This window comes from Ornithodoros turicata, chromosome 5 (assembly GCF_037126465.1).
Source record: "Ornithodoros turicata isolate Travis chromosome 5, ASM3712646v1, whole genome shotgun sequence".
In the NCBI taxonomy this organism is placed as follows: Eukaryota; Metazoa; Arthropoda; class Arachnida; order Ixodida; family Argasidae; genus Ornithodoros; species Ornithodoros turicata.
Genome location: NC_088205.1, coordinates 55560046 through 55580303, shown reverse-complemented (window position 1 = coordinate 55580303; position 20258 = coordinate 55560046). Strand labels below are relative to the sequence as shown.

At 43.9% G+C, this 20258-nt stretch overlaps 2 protein-coding genes and 1 long non-coding RNA gene across 3 annotated transcripts in view; 1 reads left to right on the top strand and 2 right to left on the bottom strand.

Moving 5' to 3' along the window:
• Window positions 1-6580, bottom strand: part of LOC135395871 (TBC1 domain family member 19-like) — a 66252-nt gene extending 59672 nt beyond the window's left edge. Inside the window, exon 1 of the mRNA XM_064626959.1 lies at window positions 6496-6580. Coding sequence (XP_064483029.1) covers window positions 6496-6580 — 85 coding nt within the window. The remainder of the gene's footprint in view (window positions 1-6495) is intronic.
• Window positions 6581-16110: 9530 nt separating this feature from the next.
• On the bottom strand, window positions 16111-17618 carry LOC135395870 (uncharacterized). The gene is made up of 5 exons (XM_064626957.1): window positions 17609-17618; window positions 17298-17522; window positions 16863-17196; window positions 16650-16807; window positions 16111-16424 (listed from the first exon to the last, which is right to left on the bottom strand). Exons 1-5 carry the CDS (start codon window positions 17616-17618, stop codon window positions 16285-16287), a joined length of 867 nt encoding a protein of 288 aa, XP_064483027.1. The 3' UTR covers window positions 16111-16284.
• An 817-nt stretch (window positions 17619-18435) lies between these two features.
• On the top strand, window positions 18436-20058 carry LOC135396056 (uncharacterized). Its single transcript, XR_010423274.1, has 3 exons — window positions 18436-18713; window positions 18787-18845; window positions 19758-20058. It is a non-coding gene; the product is annotated as an uncharacterized LOC135396056 (long non-coding RNA).
• The last annotated feature ends 200 nt before the right edge of the window (window positions 20059-20258 follow it).

Genomic DNA, 20258 nt, shown 5'->3' with positions numbered 1-20258 from the left:
TCCACTTGGACCTGTGAGCGTACATACGTATATGTCAGACGAAACTTGTTATCCCCACGATATTCCAACATACAGTTTCAGACGTACATCGGATATCCTTAGGACTGTCACGTGTTTTGGGGGCATAGATCACCGCACATGTCCGTTTCTGGATATCCTGAGGATATCATTTCCGCGCTTTATTTTCTTCATCCACGCAGGATATCGGAGGAATATTCATCAGACAGACGAACCACGGACGTTAGCCATTAATCGTAGATCCAGTGGATATTCGGTGTTGTTGGGGTAGATAAGCACACCTGTCATTCTAGCTCACCATACGCATACTTAACCACCTGTCCCCCACTCCTTCCTGCTGTCCTCTCTCCATCTGTCCACGTCTATACGCCGCTCATAGCCGCAGTTGCTTCGCGGCGCTAACATGGAATCAAAACTGCGCAATTTCTTCGGCTTGTTTCGACAGCATTCGGTAGAGTACGTTGTTATGGGGTGAAGTTCTACCTTTAGAGCGTAGCTTCAATGCCTCTTCCGATTTCACTTGTTCTGCACAGCACATAACCACTTTCTAGGCGCTTCCTGAACCAGTTTGGATTGCGGTACATAAATTGAAAATACGAATATAATGTCCTTGAAATCGTAAAGGCGGGATGGAGGTACGAAGGATGTAAAAAAATTGTAGAAACGACAGATACTGACATGGCAACAGCGCCACAACGCCCGTGATTTCGTCTGCTTATGCGGGAGTATCTCTACAGACTCGGCGTCCCGTTTAGATAATGTGATCATACACCCGACCTCAAGGCGGGACGTTGGGGAGAGGGGGGTTGCTGTCGGTCAACAAATCGAATACATTTTACTTCGAATGTGCGGAATGGCGTCTTTTTAAATTGATTGCCATTCTCTTTATTTAGTGACTTATTTTTATTTTTATGATTTCTTATTTTACGTACTACCATGCGTGCACATCGAGTACTTTGACCAGAATGTATTCCGTTCAATGTGTCTTTATAGACAAACTAACTTTCCTAAAACCATGGCACCCGCCATCTAGCCCTCGCTGGGCTGCCACCCGCTGCTTTTCACGGAGAACGCTATGCGTTGCGGGCAGTGTTGAACGTGTACTACACTCCGCACACCACGTAGTCGAAAACTGCAGGTAAAAATAAATCCGTAGAAAAACGGGAATTTTACTCAATATGATATTGCCATACATTTGTCCGTTTTCTGATCAACGGTGCACAGTTTTTTTACAAACAAATGCTCCGTTGCAAGACGTTACGAAAGCGCCGTAGAAAAACAGACATTTTTACCGGTGCCGTACTTGCAGAGATTTATCCGTTCTATGGTGTACGGCGAACTGTTTCTTTACCGCACATGTTCCGTTATAAAATGTTAAGGTGCGCCGTCTTTTTACTATTGATTGTTCCTTTATAATGAAGTGTACCAGCTTTTTGCTACAGCTCCACGCGTTTGCACTAGCTCCTGTACGACGCACATTCCCTATACACGAGTGGTACTTACGACGAGGTTCTGCTATTCAACCCATACCCAATTGTACTAACGGAGACCGCATATCAATGCTTCACAGGAACAAAGATGTGTAGACAAATAGAACAAGGGCATCGCAGCCTCTGACTGATATACTGTACGATGTACTTGTGCTCTAAAGTGATAATTCGTCTCTTTTAGGCTGGAAAACCTACTTGAATACATCTACAATGTAACATTCGCTGCTCGGATTACTTGTCACCAACACAACAGGTGCAGGAACTGTGCTTTATAAAATATTTATTTAAAAAGTTGGTATTGTTGGAAGGCTCACTTCGTTTGACGCATCAGCTCAGTCACCTTGAGTGCCTTTCTTGAATGTGTCTTCCTGGCTTGTTCTGTGCTCCGCTCCTCTGGCTGGTTCATGATATGTCTAAAGGAAGAAACACGAAGCATTTAAGTAAGAGACACATGTCGTATGTAAAGCTGATAAACGTTCGTCCGTTAATGAATTGCAGTTTCAGTGGCCGACTAAGCAATGAGATGTACATTGGCTTCACAGTATAATATGTATACCAGTCTACATGAGAGATGTGAATTTGACCAAACAAATTGGAGGTTATTTGAAAGGATGCGACAAAACAAATCAAAATCAAGTATGAGAAAAAAATTCCAATGAATTTAGATATAAACTTCATTTTGCAAGCAAATTTAGCTTCAGAATAAATAATGCATCTAATAAAGAATTCAAAATTTGACTGCATTCTACTTCTGTGGAAGTATCAGGGTTTAGATTGGCTAGCTGGCTTGTTCTTCCAGGAAAATTTTTTTATGTTGCCAGCCTTCTGGATTTGGCGATGGATTTGATAAATGTGATTTAAAGAGGGATTCGTTTTCATTCAGATTTAAATCGTGGCAGGGTTTAAGCTTTTACTACACTCGCAGTGCAGAATTCTGTTGACAGGTATCAGCTAGTCATGGCCTGCACATGTTGCTTTTCGTTATCGTTAATGAAATAGTGTATCATGCGTATAAGTAGTGGAATACACAAGCTGGCTTTGTAGGGGGGGGGGGGGGAATATGTTTATTGAGAAAAAAAAAAAAAACAAGGAAAGGTTAGTCAGGCAAAGGCCGACTTGCTATTCCTTTCGTAAAGAGGAACGGAAAAGGAAAGGGGACGAAAAGATAGGAAGAAAACGAAAAAAGGAAAGAAGGCGGCATGAAAGAAAACGAAAAAAAACGAAAGAAAGAAAGCGAAAAAAAAAGGGAGAAAACGAAATAGAGGAAAGAAAACGAAAAAATAGAGAGAGAACGAAAAAAAGAAAGAAAAGAAAAAAAAGAAAGAAACGAAAAGAAAAGGGAAAGAAACGAAAAAGAGGAAAGAAAACGAAAAAAGGAAAAAACGGAAAGAAGCGAAAAAAAGAAGAAACGAAAAAAAAGAAAGAAACGAAAAGAAAAGGGAAAGAAACGAAAAAGAGGAAAGAAAACGAAAAAAGGAAAAAAGGAAAGAAGCGAAAAAAAAGAAGAAACGAAAAAAAAGAAAGAAACGAAAAAAAAAGGAAAGAAAACGGAATACACACACACATACACACAGACAGATACACAAAAGGGCCTTAGAGGCTGGTCGAGAGACCGGTTGCACGGAGAAAGCTCAAGAGGGCAGTCGTAACTAGGCTAGGCTAGGCCTATGCTTTGTAGGACATTGTCAGAGACCATGCCGCGCTTAGTTGGTATACAATCAGTGGACAAGTATTACATTCATTTACCCTTGAACGTACCTTTCAATAATGAATTCCAATGAAGCTCGCATGCATCCTGGGTGTTCCATGTTCAGGACAAAGTATGCAGAGAACATAAGCATCGGAGCATCAAGGAACATCCGAACAGCTTCAAAGGGTATCGCTCGTTTCACGGCAAGACAAAAGTGCTCTGACTGAAAATGTCACCCCCTGAAACGACAATATACAAGGTGTCCCAGAAAACGTGTCATTGAATTATAATAAAAAAACTACACCACCTAGAGTCATGCGATCAATGGCATTTGTTCTTACTGGGCTTTTGCCACCTCCTCATGTGAATGTCGTCTAACGTAAGTTTAATTATGTAAATTTTTGCGAGCTTAAGTCGGAAATTCGCCTAGTAAAGGTCACTTTTTTACCCCACAAATGTGAAGAGCGTGTCTAATTTAGTCAAATTAATGATAATTGACAGGGATATTCAGGAGCTATCCCATCGGAAAAAGTAGCCGAACATCTTGCTCTACGGAGGTTGTACAGAATAGCGCACGATAAATTTTTCAGCGCAATCTTTGTCAGTCCAACGAAAGGAGGTTGGAAACCCAGCCCTCCCCGGCATCGCAGAAAGAGATAAAACAGGCATGGCTTATCACGTCCGACTTTCGCTGGGATAATGCTTTCCCTCTCCCAATTTTAGGAACTGTTGCTTTTTCTTCTATCACTCTGTGGGCTGGCTTCGGAACCTCCTTTCGTCGCACTGAGAGCGATTGCGCTCAAAACGTCATCGCGCGCTATGGTCCGGTGCTCCGAATAGCATGATATTCGGCTATTTTTTCCGATGGGATAGCTCGTGAATGTCACTGTGAATTATCATGAATTTGAGTGAATTAGGCACGCTCTTCATATTGGTGGGGTAAAAAAGTGACCTTTACTTGGTAAATTTCCGAGTTCAGTTCGCAAATATTTACATAATTAAACTTGGAGTACATGACATTCACATTAGGAGGTGGCAAAAACCTAATAAGAACACATGCTGTTGACCGCATGATTCTAGGTGGCGTAGTTTTTTATTATAATTCAATGACACGTTTTCTGGGACACACTGTATGAACCTGAGCTTAATGGTTGCGGCAGCACATGCACCAGGGCTCAAGTAATATGAAATAGAAAAGGAGTTCTACTTAAAATCTGGAACCTCTATTCAAGTCTGCAAAAAAGAAAAAAAAAGTCACGTCAATCAGACGGTAACAATCATTTAAGCAAAGACAAAGCTTTGCTGCACTACAAGAATGGCATGCAAATCAGACGCTGACTAATGATGCCGAGTTGTGTATGGCGTAATTGTTATTACATTCGGTCTTTCGTTTTGTGTCGATTAGATACGACAGCAAAATACGCAAACTTCTGAATATACGTACACTGCAGCGAGTTGTGAGTGCAGGATATAAGAACGCCCATGACGACGAACCACAGCCTGGGGAATAAGAAGTCTGTGCTTATGTTGATTTTAGCCGGCATGTTTTTGCGATACACATTCATGAGCACTGTGCTATTTAAGTAACAATGAGTGCAGGGTCAGTTACTTACCTTCGGTGGCGCAAGCACTGAAGAAGCTCAAGGGCCCAAGTACGAGGGCCTGGCAGAAAAAAAAAAAAAAAGTCCGATACGCGTCTGTCGCTGTCACCGCCATTGGAAATTTGGAAAGGAAAACAGGTCAACGGTCAACGGCACAGCAGTGGTGTCCTTTAGTGGGGGGATTTCGAAGATAACACCCCTCTCTGTAACGCAAAAACGCAAAGAGCGCTGGGCGAATACGGACGTCCTACCCGTTTCTGAAGCATACGGACCAACGTGCAATAAAGATACAGATGGTTACACCGTCAAAAAACTGCTTTTCACACTGTTCCAGAGGAAACGACGTTATACACCGCTCGCACGAAGCGGTCGAGCATCCGTCAGTTTTAACGGACAACCACTCGTACATAATACATAATACATTTTTTTAACAGTGCAGAGTTTAAACCCACGACTCCTGCTAAACACGACAGCAACCACGGTTCGTAGCAGCCCAAAACAAAACAAAACCCACCTGTTGCCGAGGGTACGGCAACATTGTTCGAGGGTAGGCTAGAAAGGTCTATATACCCACAGGGGTGACACAAACCCGCCATTGTTGTAACTACCCTCAACCGGGTGCTTTTGGCAAAACTGCCATCTTGTCCTGGTCGCACGTCATAGAGAACGTCATTTTCAGGTCATGTGACTTTGTTTATATGTCGTTTTGCCGCTTACCGACATATTTTCGCCGTCATAACACCAAGAGATTACCGTATTTTGCTAGCGTAAACTATGCGGTGCTTCTTCCGCAACATGGTAGCCCATTTCTCCTTAGTTGGTACAAGTACATGGCATCGGCTCGGTAAGTCTTAACGCACAGTCGTCATCACATCTTTGGAAGTCAACAATACGAGGCTTTATGTGTAAAACTGCGCGTTTTACTGCAAGATTATCGGATAAAAATAATTACCGTGATCGAAAAACATCCAAAACGTCGTCCAGAAACAACAACCGCATTGTTTACAAACGGTTTGGCCACCGATCACGGGCGCCGCCATCTTTAAGGTCACGTGCGCCTTGACGTTTGCTGTGACGTGCGACCAGGACCTGACCATGATGCATTGCGTTCGCCCAGCACGCTTTCCTCTACGGAGAAATACATTGGATGCCACCCCTGTGTATATACCCATATAAGGTACAAAGGGAAAATCTCGGCCCAAACTCGCACTTTCATTTCGTCATTATCGTTAGCGCCGCGATGATTGCTCATTGTGTCAAGACCATATGAGGCAGCTTGATGAACAAAGCACGCGATTTTTCTTGCATTCCATGAAGTATGAAATTGCATTCTAGCCCGCCATACATGAAGTATTGACTCTGCTATGGGAATGACTTGTTAGACCTTCGCGAGATAAGAGCCGGGACAGGGCCACGTGGAAGTCGAAAACCCTTCCTTGTTTCGCCGCATCCTTTTGCCGTTCGGGATTCAATTCAGTCAAAAGCGGGATAAAACACCATCCCACGCTCAGGCTGGTGGCAAGCGGCACCTGTCCCGCCTAAGTCTGGTCACATTAAGTATACCAGCAGCAGCAGTGTAGGTAGCATCTCTATCGTCGTGATTCTCTGATATCCCGGATATATGCACTATTGGGACAATGCCATCTGTAGCGATATTGTAGCAGCGAAATTTTTGGGATAAGTGAACAGGGCATACCAAGTTCCTCGCTTCCTAGCTCATGCCATCTTGACTCAACCAGTTTCTGCTCGCCGACGGTGCGCTGCAAAGCAATGTATTTCATTATCCAAAGGTTCGAGACGAGAAACAAAAGATCACGTGCTTCATCCGGGAAACATGGGCGAGTAGCTTCACGCACACTAACTTTCCGTAGCAACATAGCGTCAAAAGTAAAATGTAATTGTCATTTATGGCATTTCCTTCTGTAAACTACAACTTCGGGCGTCTGTCGAAATTATCCCTACGACAACTCTCATCCCGCGGAATCACTTTTCAACGGCCGTAAAGAAAGACACACACCTGTATTTTCAGTGCTTGCACTTCGACAAAACTTGACAGTGTTACAAAAGAAGGAGAGTAGCTTTGAGGTAGTACGCGGCGTTTTATTTTTGGAGCGTGCAAATGTCCAATCAGTTCTATAGGCCTCGGCGCCCTATAAGTCCAAACCGTCGTGATGTCACCGGTAGCGGGAGTTAATTCGTCATTTGGTCTAACAGTTGCCAGCGTAGAATGTACAAATGGAAGTGACGTATACAAGTTTCCTATGTTTCATCTCGCTTAGATCACCAACATAAAGTTGGCATTGCTCCCTGCCAAACCATCTGCCTGTTCTCATTCTTTCATTCCCCGTACGTCGGAAGAGTGGAACCGCCTTCCAGGTAACATCACTGACATATATGACAATTCAAAGTTCAATGCTGCACTAATTACTTTACTGGAGTTTTCTAATTGATTGTGATATATATGATGTACTGCATAACAATGTTACATTTTGTTATTTATGTGGCTCATTGTGACTTATGTGACTTATTTTAGTGTTATTTATCTAATTGCTTGGTATTTTGTGTACGATTGCGTTTATACTGACCTGTATTTATTACCTTTGTATATTGTGTTTGTGTGTAATAACCCACTCCCCTCTGTAATGCCTTCGGGCCTTGAGGAGTAAATAAATAAATAAATAAATACATAACCATTGCACGTTGGTCTTTATACGTGAATTTACGCCGACAAAGCCCTTACAAAGACAAAACTCATCCTATCTTTACACGTTTTTCTTTCCTCAAACAGCCGTTCCCGTTTTTACAGCTCAGTGACTGTTACCGCTTGAGACAAGTTGACTCTCCCAGATGCTGTCACTGCCGTGCTCTAGGAGATCTAGAGCGCATTCTTCTTTATTGCCCACACTACCAACCTTCCCGAACCACACTCTCAGGGTCTCTTAATCAGCTGGACTCTCGCCACCTCTCTCTCTATCAAAATTGCTTGGTCCCTGGTCAAATACAGCCCACAAACGCTCTGCAGTCAAAGCTCTTTTCGGACACCATCGGACTTCGATCCTTATTGTGGGGGGACTCATTATTTCATTCTTCACATCACCACCAGGATTCGGGTAGAGTATCGCCCCTGGCGATGTAACTCCCCATTCATCGTCTCAAAATAAAGTAGTTGTTGTTGTTTCTTTCCTCTCAATACCCTCTAGTGCAGATAATATTTCCTTTTCCGCACAAGGAGAACTCCATGTATAGACCGCTGTGCTGCGAGTGGCCCTTATTTTCTTCTCAGTTGTGATGGCTGATATTCCTCGGAAGGAATATGAAGCTAGGTGCTCTTTAGCACGTTCATGGCTCAGTGATGTTTGTGGCCGTATGTCGAGTGCAAGTTTCGTGCGTCATCACATATGGGCCGCATTCTTTGGCGTCATCGTTGAAGTTTCGATGACTGTTATTCCGTCAGTGGTGTAAAGTTCCCGGTAGGCCGCCACGATTTAGCAGCACAGATAGTGTAGTGGGCGGTGTCGGCCATCCGTGGGCCGGTCTGGGGTGCTTAACCGGCAATATATTTTTGTCGCAGCACGCCCATGCTCAGAGCGGATGTTTGTGATCATGTGATCCACCTGTGCTCGAAATCAACCAAGGAAGTCACGAAATAATGCGTATACAAAAAGCGTTGTAAAGTAGTGCACGTTAGCCATGCTCGCGTCTCTACCGACGTGTTGCCTCAGCAGCAAAAGCCAGCAAATTCAATTTCGGGGCTTTCCGAGCACTTTTAGTTGCTATACGTGCGAACTGAAGGACACGAGAGTGTGTTGACGATGGCGTTCGACAAGTTTACGTACAAGGTCAAACGGCCCTCAGCCGTCATAGCACTCGGTACTGCTACGTTCGCTGTTCTCCTTTAGTCTGTCCCAGCAACACTTCACCAAACTGCCCACGTAGCATGATTCGGTGCGATGATGGAATATGGGCGGGGCAATTGCATTACCACACCGAGAAAGCGATGGCAACGGAATTGATACTACACGTGGCGGAATTTCCCATACTCTTCCCTTGAAGCACTTATCGTTACATGACTGTGAGTGGAGTATATCCTACCTTTCTGTACAAGGGTAGACCCAACTCTTTGGCAGTGTCCCGAACAGTGTCGCTGAGGAGGCGGTTCCATTCTTTCTGCACAGCAATCACTCATTACTTTGATTATTTCATTGACGGTAGAACGATTGTTCAAACTTACACCAGCAACCCTAAGGAAGTTGAACGTTTCACTCTGCCATTCTGCGTCAGCGAGGATTTGGCACAAAGCGTGATAGATGGAATTGCGCACACTTTGCGGGTACTCTGAGAAAGAAGGAACAAATCACATGTCAACGTGCTGTGGTAAAAAAGTGCAACACTAAGTCGATGTCTTCTAGACGTCGCCCATCGCGGTATCTAGTGGGCGCCATAGAGAGCTCGGTAACGACAACTGGACCGCCTGTTCAGACAAGCCACCACCACTAGACACCCGCCGTTGGTTAGATCCAGAGTTAGTCCTGACTTCGAATCGGGGACTTTCCAAGGACCCCGCCCCCCAACAAACCCCAATGATCGTACAACACCACCCGCACCGAAATGGGAGGGGGGGGGGGCGGTCTCTCTGTTCAGAGATGTCGCAAGGTCCGATGGCGTAGAATTTTGGTGACTTTCGCGATGTCAATTGTGTCAATGAGTCACACATTTGACTGGGACGGTGCAGCTCAAGTTGACAATTCTAGTGTAGCTCAAGAACCTCTCGCAGGCGACGTGGAGGCTGTTAGGTTGTTCGAGCGTGTTCGAGAGCGTAGGGACGAAATTAGTAGACAAGCCGTAGACGCGAAGGTTGCTCTGTAGATTTTCTGGCTCCATGCTCTCGGGCACAATATACCCTGGAGCCCCAGAGCGTTACTTGGCATGGCCATGCCAACATTCTCTCAAAGGAAGTATGTAATTACAAGGTCACTAATTACCTAAAATTCATTAAGAAATTCTTTAATTAGGGGATTTCGCGCAAAAGCCGATATAGCAGAACGCGATATATTCCTCGTTGAAAGCCAATCCATGTTTAAAAAATCCTTAAACGCGCACGTGTGGTGAAATGTCCATCGCTGATTTTCGCAATGCAAATGTACCGAAACAAGAACTACGCCCTTTTCGAGCGCCAGTCAATCCACGTGAGAAGGCCACATGCTTTCGAGCGATAGAGCTGATTGGTGTAGGAGCTAATCTGTTGGCCAAATAGACAGCTCTCCGACCCGGATAAGGCGAAGGTCGCGTCACTTCAGCGCTTGAAAAGTGCATAGTTCTCGTTAGGGCTAATTTGCTTAGCGAAATTCAATGACAGGTATTAATGCGTTAGCATTAAGAGCGTCAAAATGGAAAAAGCTGTATGCATATGTGTGTGTGTGTGGTCTGTGTGTGTATGAGATGGTGAAGCCTCATCAAGGCAGAGATATAAGTGGACATGTAAAGGGAAGAGAAGAGTGTAAATGTAAATGAAGGTAAATGATATGAAGGTGAAGTAGAATTGAAGTTGAATGTAATTAAGAGTAAAAGGTAGGAGTAATTAAAGATAATTAGAGGTAATTAACGGCAATTCAAGCAAGAAAGTGGAGTTTAAAAGTAATAAATGTTCGATATATACAATTAATATCAATTGCGTATATCTAACATTTATTACTTTTAAACTCCACTTTCTTGCTTGAATTGCCTTTAATTACCTCTAATTATTACTCCTACCTTTTACTCTTGCCTATTGAAAAAACGTCTGGGGTAACCCCAGAAAATCCTGAGGTTACCGCAAAAAATCCTGGGGTCTTTGAGGTTACCCCAGGACTACTTGGGGTAATGCTGAGGTAACCCCAGGGCCTTTTGAGGTTACCTCAAGAGCATATGGGGTCACCCCAGGACCTTCTGAGGTTGCCTGAGGAGCTCCTGGGGTTACCCCAATAGCGTCTGGGGTTACCAGAAGAGCATCTGGGGTTGCATTTAGAGCTTCTGGGGTTGCCTCAGAAAAAGCCGAAGGTTTGCTGTGCTATCCTTTGAAATTCTTATGATACCTCAGGGCCTGTGTGTAAGAGCCTGCTGGGCGCATCTTAAGAATTTCGGGGATTGCCTTAAATTTTCCTAGGGATTGTTTGTGCGGATATCCTAAAAGGCTTGCCAGGAATCCACACAGTTTTGGAACACGGATATGTGTCGCTTGAGATGGGAATACTAAAACAAGCCGTTGAAACGGATCCGAGAGTAAACTTGGCATGGTATTTTTTTCTTCTAAAATATGTGTGTACTCTGTTTATCTTGTGAACCAACACGAAGCACCTCACCCTCTCTTCACGAAAGTGCATGTTCAAATCCAATCCGTCGGAGGCAGTCGAACACATTTCATTCTTGAAAGTTCGCGTGACGTTACTGAACGATGAGCGAAAACCCGAAAACAGCACGGGCGGTGTGCCGTTGTTGTTCCCTGTGTCCACACGTTCAGACATCGGCTTAAGAAAATTCCTTCAAATTTTTTTATTGATGTAATTTTCCGTAACGTCAGAACACTAGCCCGCTTTGCGAAGCAAACAGTTTTTCTGCCTTGACGAGGTGACTTGCAAAATGTTATGTAACGCTATTTATGTTCGACAAATAGGATGCTGCTTTATTAACACAAGCTTGACCACACCTGCTCCCTCGGTCACTCGACCCCCCTACAGCTGAGAAGTCATGTTGATGCTTGTGACCTTGAGTACCGAGTTTCGCCTCCAAAAAACTGCAATACTTCGACTTTATAAAACACGAGCGCTAAATCTTAGCAGGTGCCAGGGTGTCGAAGTTGCGCTGGACAAATACGTCAGTCAACCCCCCATAGGTTGTGTGGGTTTGACAGACGAGGAGGAAAGGTGAGAGGAGGAAGCACTTCCGGGTCGAAGTTTCAGCGTCTCTCCGTGTCGTATACGTGAAATCCCTGGCCAACGATCATCAATTACGAGGTATTCTGTTAGAATGTGGCAAAATGGGTAGTCGTATTTTGTGAGCATGGACACATGTAGCGACACATTTTGAAGGAAATAAACTTTAAGCGATGTTCAGCGGCGAAGTTTAAATTGCATGCGTGCATCTCGTTCGCTCTGCATGCATATGTCACCGGACGGAAAATGTTGAGACTTTTGCCGAGATTTTATGAAACCAGATGGGGCGATTGCTCATTTTAGAGTGATGGTCAGACACTGCAGTATGTTTCGCTAGCATGTTGCGAAATATTGAAGTACAGGGCAGAAACGGCGCAGGAAATGAACGTCAAACAAGGTCTGCAAAGAGCAGCTTACATTTTATTTCCCTAGCAAGTTTGTAGTAAATACAACGCGTCAGTTCGATGTTGGAACAATATTTTAACATCTGGAAGGCGTTATCGAAACACATGTTCTTTGCATTTACTGCCCTGACAGCTGATCAAGGGCACACGGTTCCCTTTATACTCTCTTTCAAATCAACGCTTCAGTCCCTATCTACGTCAGGAAATATTGGTCAAAATATATATAATATAATTTTTAACTTTTCTACTCTTCAGTGAGCCAATGCAGAGAGGTAATCCCCGTTGCCTGCTCAGGTAAGACCACTGTATATCATTCCTGTCGCATTTCTCTATGTGCTAGCTAGTTTGTAACTCTACTACAGTGACTCTACTGCGGCACGCTAAGCACCTTGTATTGATAAATCTTACAGTGGGATCCATCTGGATGACATCCGGGCACTTCAGTACACTGCAGACAAATGCATGTGGCCCCTCTTGACAGAAGCAGATATCAAATCATACTTCCTGCAAGAACTGGGGGTTGACAGCCAGCCTTTCGAGGCTTTTAAAGCCCTTGAGGGCGACAACTATGTTATGTCAGTTACGTCCAGGGGCTTTGTGTGCAGCAGGTTTTCCAAAAACAAGACATTGCAATTTTAAAGGTTAAGTCGGTAAATGTTACTGTAACAAATTTTGTAACAAAACCTTTTTCTGATGTTATTGCGCCAAAAAACATCAAACATCATCAAAACCCCTTTTTGCACAGGCAAAGTGGACAGCGTGCTGAGTGCGAGTCCAGCAGTTGGCACTGTTGTTCTGCAAGGTGAAGTGAGCCCCTCACAAAGATCCGAGAAGCCGTACACCTGCTGGGTAGCAGCAACAGCATATGGCAAGATACTTGACGCATACTGCACGTGTATGGCAGGGTAAGTGTAATGTTTCAGCGGAGATAACTGGATGACACTTGTTTTGCATGTGAAATTTTACTAATAAGAAACCTTCAGTTATGGTAGGTGCTGCAGCCATGCAGCTGCCATCTGCTTCACAGTAAAAATGTGGCACGAAGAAACTGCACAATCTTGTGGTCCAACAGACCAGGCCTGCCAGTGGGTTGTGCCCTGCCTCAAGAAGGTATTTTGCACTTTATTACATATAGAACAGTAATTGTAATAGCATTCTGATTTCATACGATGATGCGTTAGTTAGCAACATAATCTGAAGTTGTTCTTGGAATTGTAGCAATCATCTGCAAATGGTTAGAGCCTGAAGTTTTGCAGTTTAACCAGATTCTCTCCCGATTTAACACTGCGAATTCAGGATGACTATTTTAGGGTAAAACCTGATTACTAACAGAAAAATAGCCCTTTGCTAAACCATATGCAGGTAATGAAAGGATGGTTGAGAAGCAAGTGAGCTGGTGATACTAATACATAATGATAACCCAAAGTACAGCAGGTAGCGAAACTCCCATTGGTCCCAGCGTCTTCAGAATGGCACCGTGATAGAGACAGTCAGTGCCATCCATCTGGACTACTACAATTGCCAGAGATTACATCAACAGTATGAATAATAAGTAATACATAATTAGATAATTAGTCATGGTGCGTTTACATTTGCGCACTTCGTTTGCGTTGTATTCTGAACAGCTGTTACAGGCATTCAAAAGCCGTTGGTTCACTAACCGAACCATACTAATCACTCAGGCTAACCATACTACGTGAGAACAGAGAATAAATGACGCATAGTAATTCAAAATGCTTAGTTATCACAGGTGTTGACAACTCCAAACAGAAGGGTATCATGACCACCATACAAAAATTATGAAGGTTCACTTAAGGTCCATTTCTCACATAGAGCTATAAATGTACACATAGTGATTAGTAGTTTGCACATGTGAACCTTGTTCCCAGTTTAATCCGAAAAGTATACTAGCTCCACATTACGATGCACAGATACAGAGATGCATGGATAAACAAGCCCAATGTGACACGTGCAGGGTAGCAGGATACCGAAGCGTGCTCAGGCAGTTGATGATTTCGGATACGTGTACTACTGGGGCAACAGATAGCTTTTCGAAATCATGAATAAACTATTAGTGCACACAAAAACTTTTTGTTTACGATAGTACCTACCAACACCCAGGATCGCTCGAGCCTCATGACTATAGCTGTGCCAATAGGTCTGATTTAGTTGTCCTTCTTTTGTGTTCCTAGTCTCCATGTTTAGGTTATTTCATAGGATATCATCATGTGTGTATAGGTTGTGCTACCTGTTCTATAATGTGTACAAAACAAGCCTACAGCACTAATGGTTTTTGAGGGTGCAGTAAAATTTGCTTCAGATTCTAGAGTCCGGTTGCCTCGTGAAACTGGCATGCTGAAAGGGTTCCTACCTATTTGCATAAATTTATTGCACATACTTAATTACCCGATTTGTACCCAAAATTGAAAAAAAATTTTCCCGAAAAAATATTTTCTGTAAACCTTCAGGCTCTAAAAATGTTCTTGTTGCTGTAACACACATGTACAGTCTGTTGCTGCATGTGATACACTCACGTTTCATGATTGTATTTCCCTTCTGGTTCAACCTGTGCCAGCTGAGGAGTTGTTGTTTGTCCATAAGAGGACAGAAGTAAGGCAAAGAAAACGTCCACTGGAAGCTGCACAACAGACTGAACCAGCAGTTGATGCGTTCCTGGCAGAGCTGAAGAGAGTAAGCTTTGCACAATATGACTTCACTTGGAACATGCAGAGCTGAGCTGTCCAAATTCATCACTGACATTGAATATTCCTTTACAGATTGCACCAGATGCACAGTACTTCACGTTAGTGGAGATGAACGAAATGCCAGAAGCTGCCTCTGACAGTAGTGATGACATATCCGACAGTGATGATCTTCCAGAGGAGCCACAGAAGATTGTCATTAACTTGGAGACTCCTCTGTGCTCACTGACTCAGCGAACCCTGCGAAAGAAAGGGCACTGTAATGAGAACATAACTGAACTATGTGAAAGTGTTGTGCACCACTTGTGTGTGAGTGAAGACGATGCCATTGAGATAGAACAGGCAACACGTGCGCAGCACGAATGCGTAGAATGGGAAAACCATCGTAAGGGGCGCATCACTGCCTCTCTGTTCAAGGACGTGTGTCTTTCAAAGATGGTGAACTGCTCCTCACTGCTGAGAAAAATCCTGGAACCGCGACCATTAACTACGCCGGCAGTACTGTATGGCCGGAAAAATGAGCCAATTGCGAAAGTGGCGTTACTGAATGCCATCCGCCAGAGGCATCTCAATGCCCGCCTGAAGGAATGTGGGTTGATGGTGCACCCTAAGTACCCCTTCTTGGGCTGTACACCGGACGGAATTTTTGAGTGTGACTGCCACCCTCCATCACTGGTTAAGGTGAAATGCCTGTACTCTTTGCAGGACGTGAATCCTTGCGACCTCCTTTCTGTGGGGCAGTCAAAGAAGGATTTTTGTCTTGATAAAGACGGAAACCTAAAGACTGCACATAGGTACTATTACCAGGTACAAGCACAAATCCACCTCAACCTGCAGAACATCAACAAGTGCTACTTTTACGTCCACGTAAATGGTGGAGGAGATTTGGTGTATCGAAAAGGACGATAACTTTTTGAACCGAAACATGGCTAAGTTGCGTACATTTTATACACAGAAGGTCCTCCCACAAATGCTCCTAAATAGCAATTAATTCCTACACACAAATCTGTGCACATTGTATATATTTTCAGTTATCCCCACAATTTCCTTTGGAGTGTCGTAATGAAGAATTGCTTTTATTTTTTCCCATGCTGCTGTCATTGTCTTTGATATTGTAAATAGCATCTGTCCATAGTACCCTTTTTTTTTTTTTTCATTGTAAGTGCTTAATCCCATTATTTTTGGTCAACACTGTCTTCTCTCACATCATTGCGTGTTTCATAAATATTTTCCAAGTCTGAACAGATATCTCTTGTTTGTTCTGTAGAGTAGCTGATTGGCGTATAACATACCTTTCTTTGCAATCGGTAGTGCTACATTTGTCAGTCCTGACACCACAACAAGTATGTCATCACACATTGGGCAGAGGTGGTATGGAACAGTCCCCGTCAAGATACGCCACTTCTTCAGGTACCCAATAGCCCACTCCACAATGATCCGTGTTGAGGATATTCTCCGTGATTTGGTAGTTTCAAGGGCACTCAACTGTTGCTTGTTTTTGGTGTGATGTGGGCGTAATCAGCTCCACATTTCTCAGGGCAAATTCGTCATGCAGAAGGAATCCTCGGTCTGCCAGGACCTGGTCCCTTTCATTGAGAAGATCGAGGAACCCTGCAAATATAGCAATACAATATGCTTGGTCTCTGTACTCCTAGTATGAATGCATTTGAATCATTCCATACTTAAGGTGGCCTTCAACAGTGCATTCAAGCTATAATATATCTTTAAAAGCAATGACATTGTGTTCTTCAAATTTATTGCAGTGCCTCTTTCAGGGCTTACTAATTATCGATTAGGTAGAGCAGACAGGAGCAAGAAAACAAGATTTATACATACCACTCTTCAGGGTGATGGACTTATCCGATATACGACCTCCATATGCCTTTGAAATAAATGCAACTGCTCCCGCATTGTTGACACACACGAGGTACTTCAGTGTCGACGTCTGCTTATAGTTGCTCCACACAACTTGTTGAGTATCCAGATTGTGTGGCCTGCAGGACAGACTGAATGTATGCTACTATCCAAATTGCAGTAGAGAGTCCTTACCGTGATACCTTCACTTCTGTGCAGTCGATAATGCAGCGCAGACGTGGGAACTTCCTTCTTTCTGTCCTTGTTAGCCAACTCTGTGCAACACTTGGACTGGGAAATTTCACTAGATGGCTGCATAGAATTGCCAGTGGCTTGATCCAGATCTTGAATGTAGAGCTGACAGTGTGTCGGTGGACGTTAAACCTGTATGCTAAGTCCTGGTACGGTAGTGCTAGTCTCAACTTCATAAGTACCATGAGAAGATGAGCTGAATGTGGGATTTTCTGTGCCTGTGGTAGGCACACCACAATAGCTGCCAGCAAGGCTAAGAATCTTGCCTTCGAAATGCCTGCAAGCAATGTTTTTTGTATAAATGATCCGGGAGATGACAGAGTAACGAGTTGACGGTGGCACAACAAGGAAGGGAACAATGAAGGGAGGTTTACATACCAGTATAAAATATCAGCTGCTTCTCTGGCATCAAGTTGACATTGTTCTGTGATGCAAGCTGTTCAGACAGTTTCTTGTTGGAGATGGTAAGTTCTTCTACCCTTTGTGTAAGAATGTTGACCTTCTTGTGCAGGATGTTGCAGGAGGTGCATAGCGCTCCACATGGAGCAGTTTGCACTTCTGCGTCCACAACGTGGTTTGTCGTCAGATCTGACAGCGTCGTATCTGTAGTGTATCAAAAGCGTGATGGAATAGCGCACACCACACCATACAGTGAAAGTATTGACTAGTTACTGAAGAAAAAAACTAACCAACGTCCATGTCCACTTCGGTTCCATCCTCTGCGGGAACTTGTTGTTCCAAAGCGGTTGGTTCAGGGGCGGCCGCCGCAGCGGTGCAACGGTTTTCGGCAACACGGCATCGGCGTTTGTGGCTGTCATATTCATACCATTAAGACACCATCTAGCACATCACCTCAACAAGGCAAACTTACCTCTCAATCGCCTTGTCGCATTTCTCGCTCAGCTTCTGGCTGTGGCGGAAAATGCTCGGTACGTAGTCCACGTTTGCTGGGTCGTCGCTGCTAGATCCTAATGTGTAAGTCGTATCACGTACAACATATATGCTGTCCACAATGCCTAGTCATGCACAGGTAGACCTTGAAGCATGCCAATTACCGCTGATGAAGTGCTCGCTACATAGCCGGCTGTTGAGCGATGGCATCCAAAGCTTGCCGTCCTTGCCCAGTCGGTTGATTGCAATCGCCCATTGCTTCTGTCTTTAACGCGGAACATACGATGGCCTTTTGTAGTGCTATTTGTGCACTTAAAAGCACAGCATCCACCCATTTCGAAGCGTCCTTTTGCGTCCGCAAAGAATGAATAACAGCTGCCGCATACAATGTGGTGCTAACTGACAGCAGCAGTTTGACCCGGAAGTAGCAGACGACGGAGCGCTGACGTCACTAATCCGCGAAACCGACACAACCTATTCTGTCTCGTACAGGGAGGTGACCTTGGTCCTTCGTCTCTCATCCAATGAACAATAGCCTTTTATTCATTTTTCTCCCAAGACCGGTTTTTGGCTTGTTGCGCTGGGAAAGTTTTCAGTTGATAGCCTGAGCTCGTCCGGTGTTGTTGTTATGTTTTTCGTTAGTTAAACTTGACACTTTTACTTCGCGTGATTTCGAACGTTAAAAAATCTTTTTTTTTTTTTTGTGGTTCATCGTTGTAATACCTTTGCATTGTCGTCTTTGACGTGAAAGTATCATTCTCGTAAGCCTGTGACATTGCACAGTTTGTAAGTGGAAGCGACTTTGGAAACCGCCAGCAGATTGATCAGTCGTCAAAGCGTGAAGTCCTCGGCCCCGGACCTGAAAACAACCGCTTTTCGCCTTCGGCATTTTAACCATTTGAGGTACGTAACATATCGTAACGTATATATATTGGGCTATACTACATATTCCCATTCATCATATTTCTGTTTGCAGGTAACGTTTGCGCTGCTGGGGAGATAGAATTCAAGATGGAATACAGGGAGATACAGTGGGTATGTTATATACAGGGTGTCCCATAAAACGTGTAATTGAACTATAATAAAAAAACTACGCCACATTAGGTTTTTGCCACCTCCTAATGTGAATGTCATGTACTCCAAGTTTAATTGTGTAAATATTTGCGAACTCAACTCGGAAATTTGCCAAGTAAATGTCACCTTTTTACCCCACCAATATGAAGAGCTTGCCGAATTCACTCAAATTCATGATAATTCACAGTGATATTCACGAGCTATCCCATCGGAAAAAATAGCCGAATATCATGCTTTTCGGCGCACCGGACCATAGCGCGCGATGACTTTTTGAGCGCAATCGCTCTCATTGCGACGAAAGGAGGTTCCGAAGCCAGCCCACAGAGTGATAGTAGTAAAAGTAACAGTTCCTAAAATTGGAAGAGGGAAAGCATTATCCCATCGAAAGTCGGACGTGATAAGCCGTGCCTGTTTTATCTCTTTCTGCGATGTCAGGGAGGGCTGGGTTTCCAACCTCCTTTCGTCGGACTGACAAAGATTGCGCTGAAAAATTCATCGTGCGCTATTCTGTGCGACCTCCGTAGAGCATGATGTTCGGCTATTTTTTCCGATGGGATAGCTCCTGAATATCCCTGTCAATTATCATTAATTTGACTAAATTAGGCACGCTCTTCACATTGGTGGGGTAAAAAAGTGACCTTTACTAGGCAAATTTCCGACTTAAGCTCGCAAAAATTTACATAATTAAACTTACGTTACACGACATTCACATGAGGAGGTGGCAAAACCCAGTAAGAACAAATGCCATTGACCGCATGACTCTAGGTGGTGTAGTTTTTTTTATTATAATTCAATGACACGTTTTCTGGGACAGCCTGTATGTTATTACGGGCACGCTGTGTAACCGTGTTCTTGACATGATATTTTTTGCAGATTAAGGCCCTACAAAGGAGTAGACACCGTCAACAATGGTTCTAGCGCTTTCTTCTTGGCGATGGGGATAGTCGATCGCAGATATTTGACGGTATTTTATGCAAGAAAAACAAGTTGGACAAGAAAGCAAGACTTCTAAAGGGTACGGAACGCAGAAGAACGGATCATCACAGTGTTTTACCATCGTTGTTCATCGTTTGGACGCGTCGAACACCGTGACACCTTGTGCGTTGCGGCAGTGTGTGCTTATGAATGGATACGGTTTTAAAGGTACGTAAGTGTTGAATAAAGTCATTTGTTGGTGCTATTTATAGTGTTTGTGTGCTTTCCTGCGACTGTACCTTAGGGTAACCCCAGACCCTATGGTAACCTCAGATCCTAGGGTAACCTCAGACCCTGAGGTTACCCCAGGTCCTAGGGTAACCTCAGACCCTAGGGTGACCCCAGACATTAGGATTACCTCAGATGTCCCATAATACCTTAGGACCCCAGAGCCTTAGG

Bases quoted from the DNA above. Each gene is read 5' to 3' on its own strand.
- LOC135395870 (XM_064626957.1), bottom strand. The intron at 17,197-17,297 runs GTATGTAAACCT...CATTGCTTGCAG, and splicing joins GCAGCTGATATTTTATACTG to GCATTTCGAAGGCAAGATTC. The intron at 16,425-16,649 runs GTATGTATAAAT...CTATATTTGCAG, and splicing joins GTCCATCACCCTGAAGAGTG to GGTTCCTCGATCTTCTCAAT.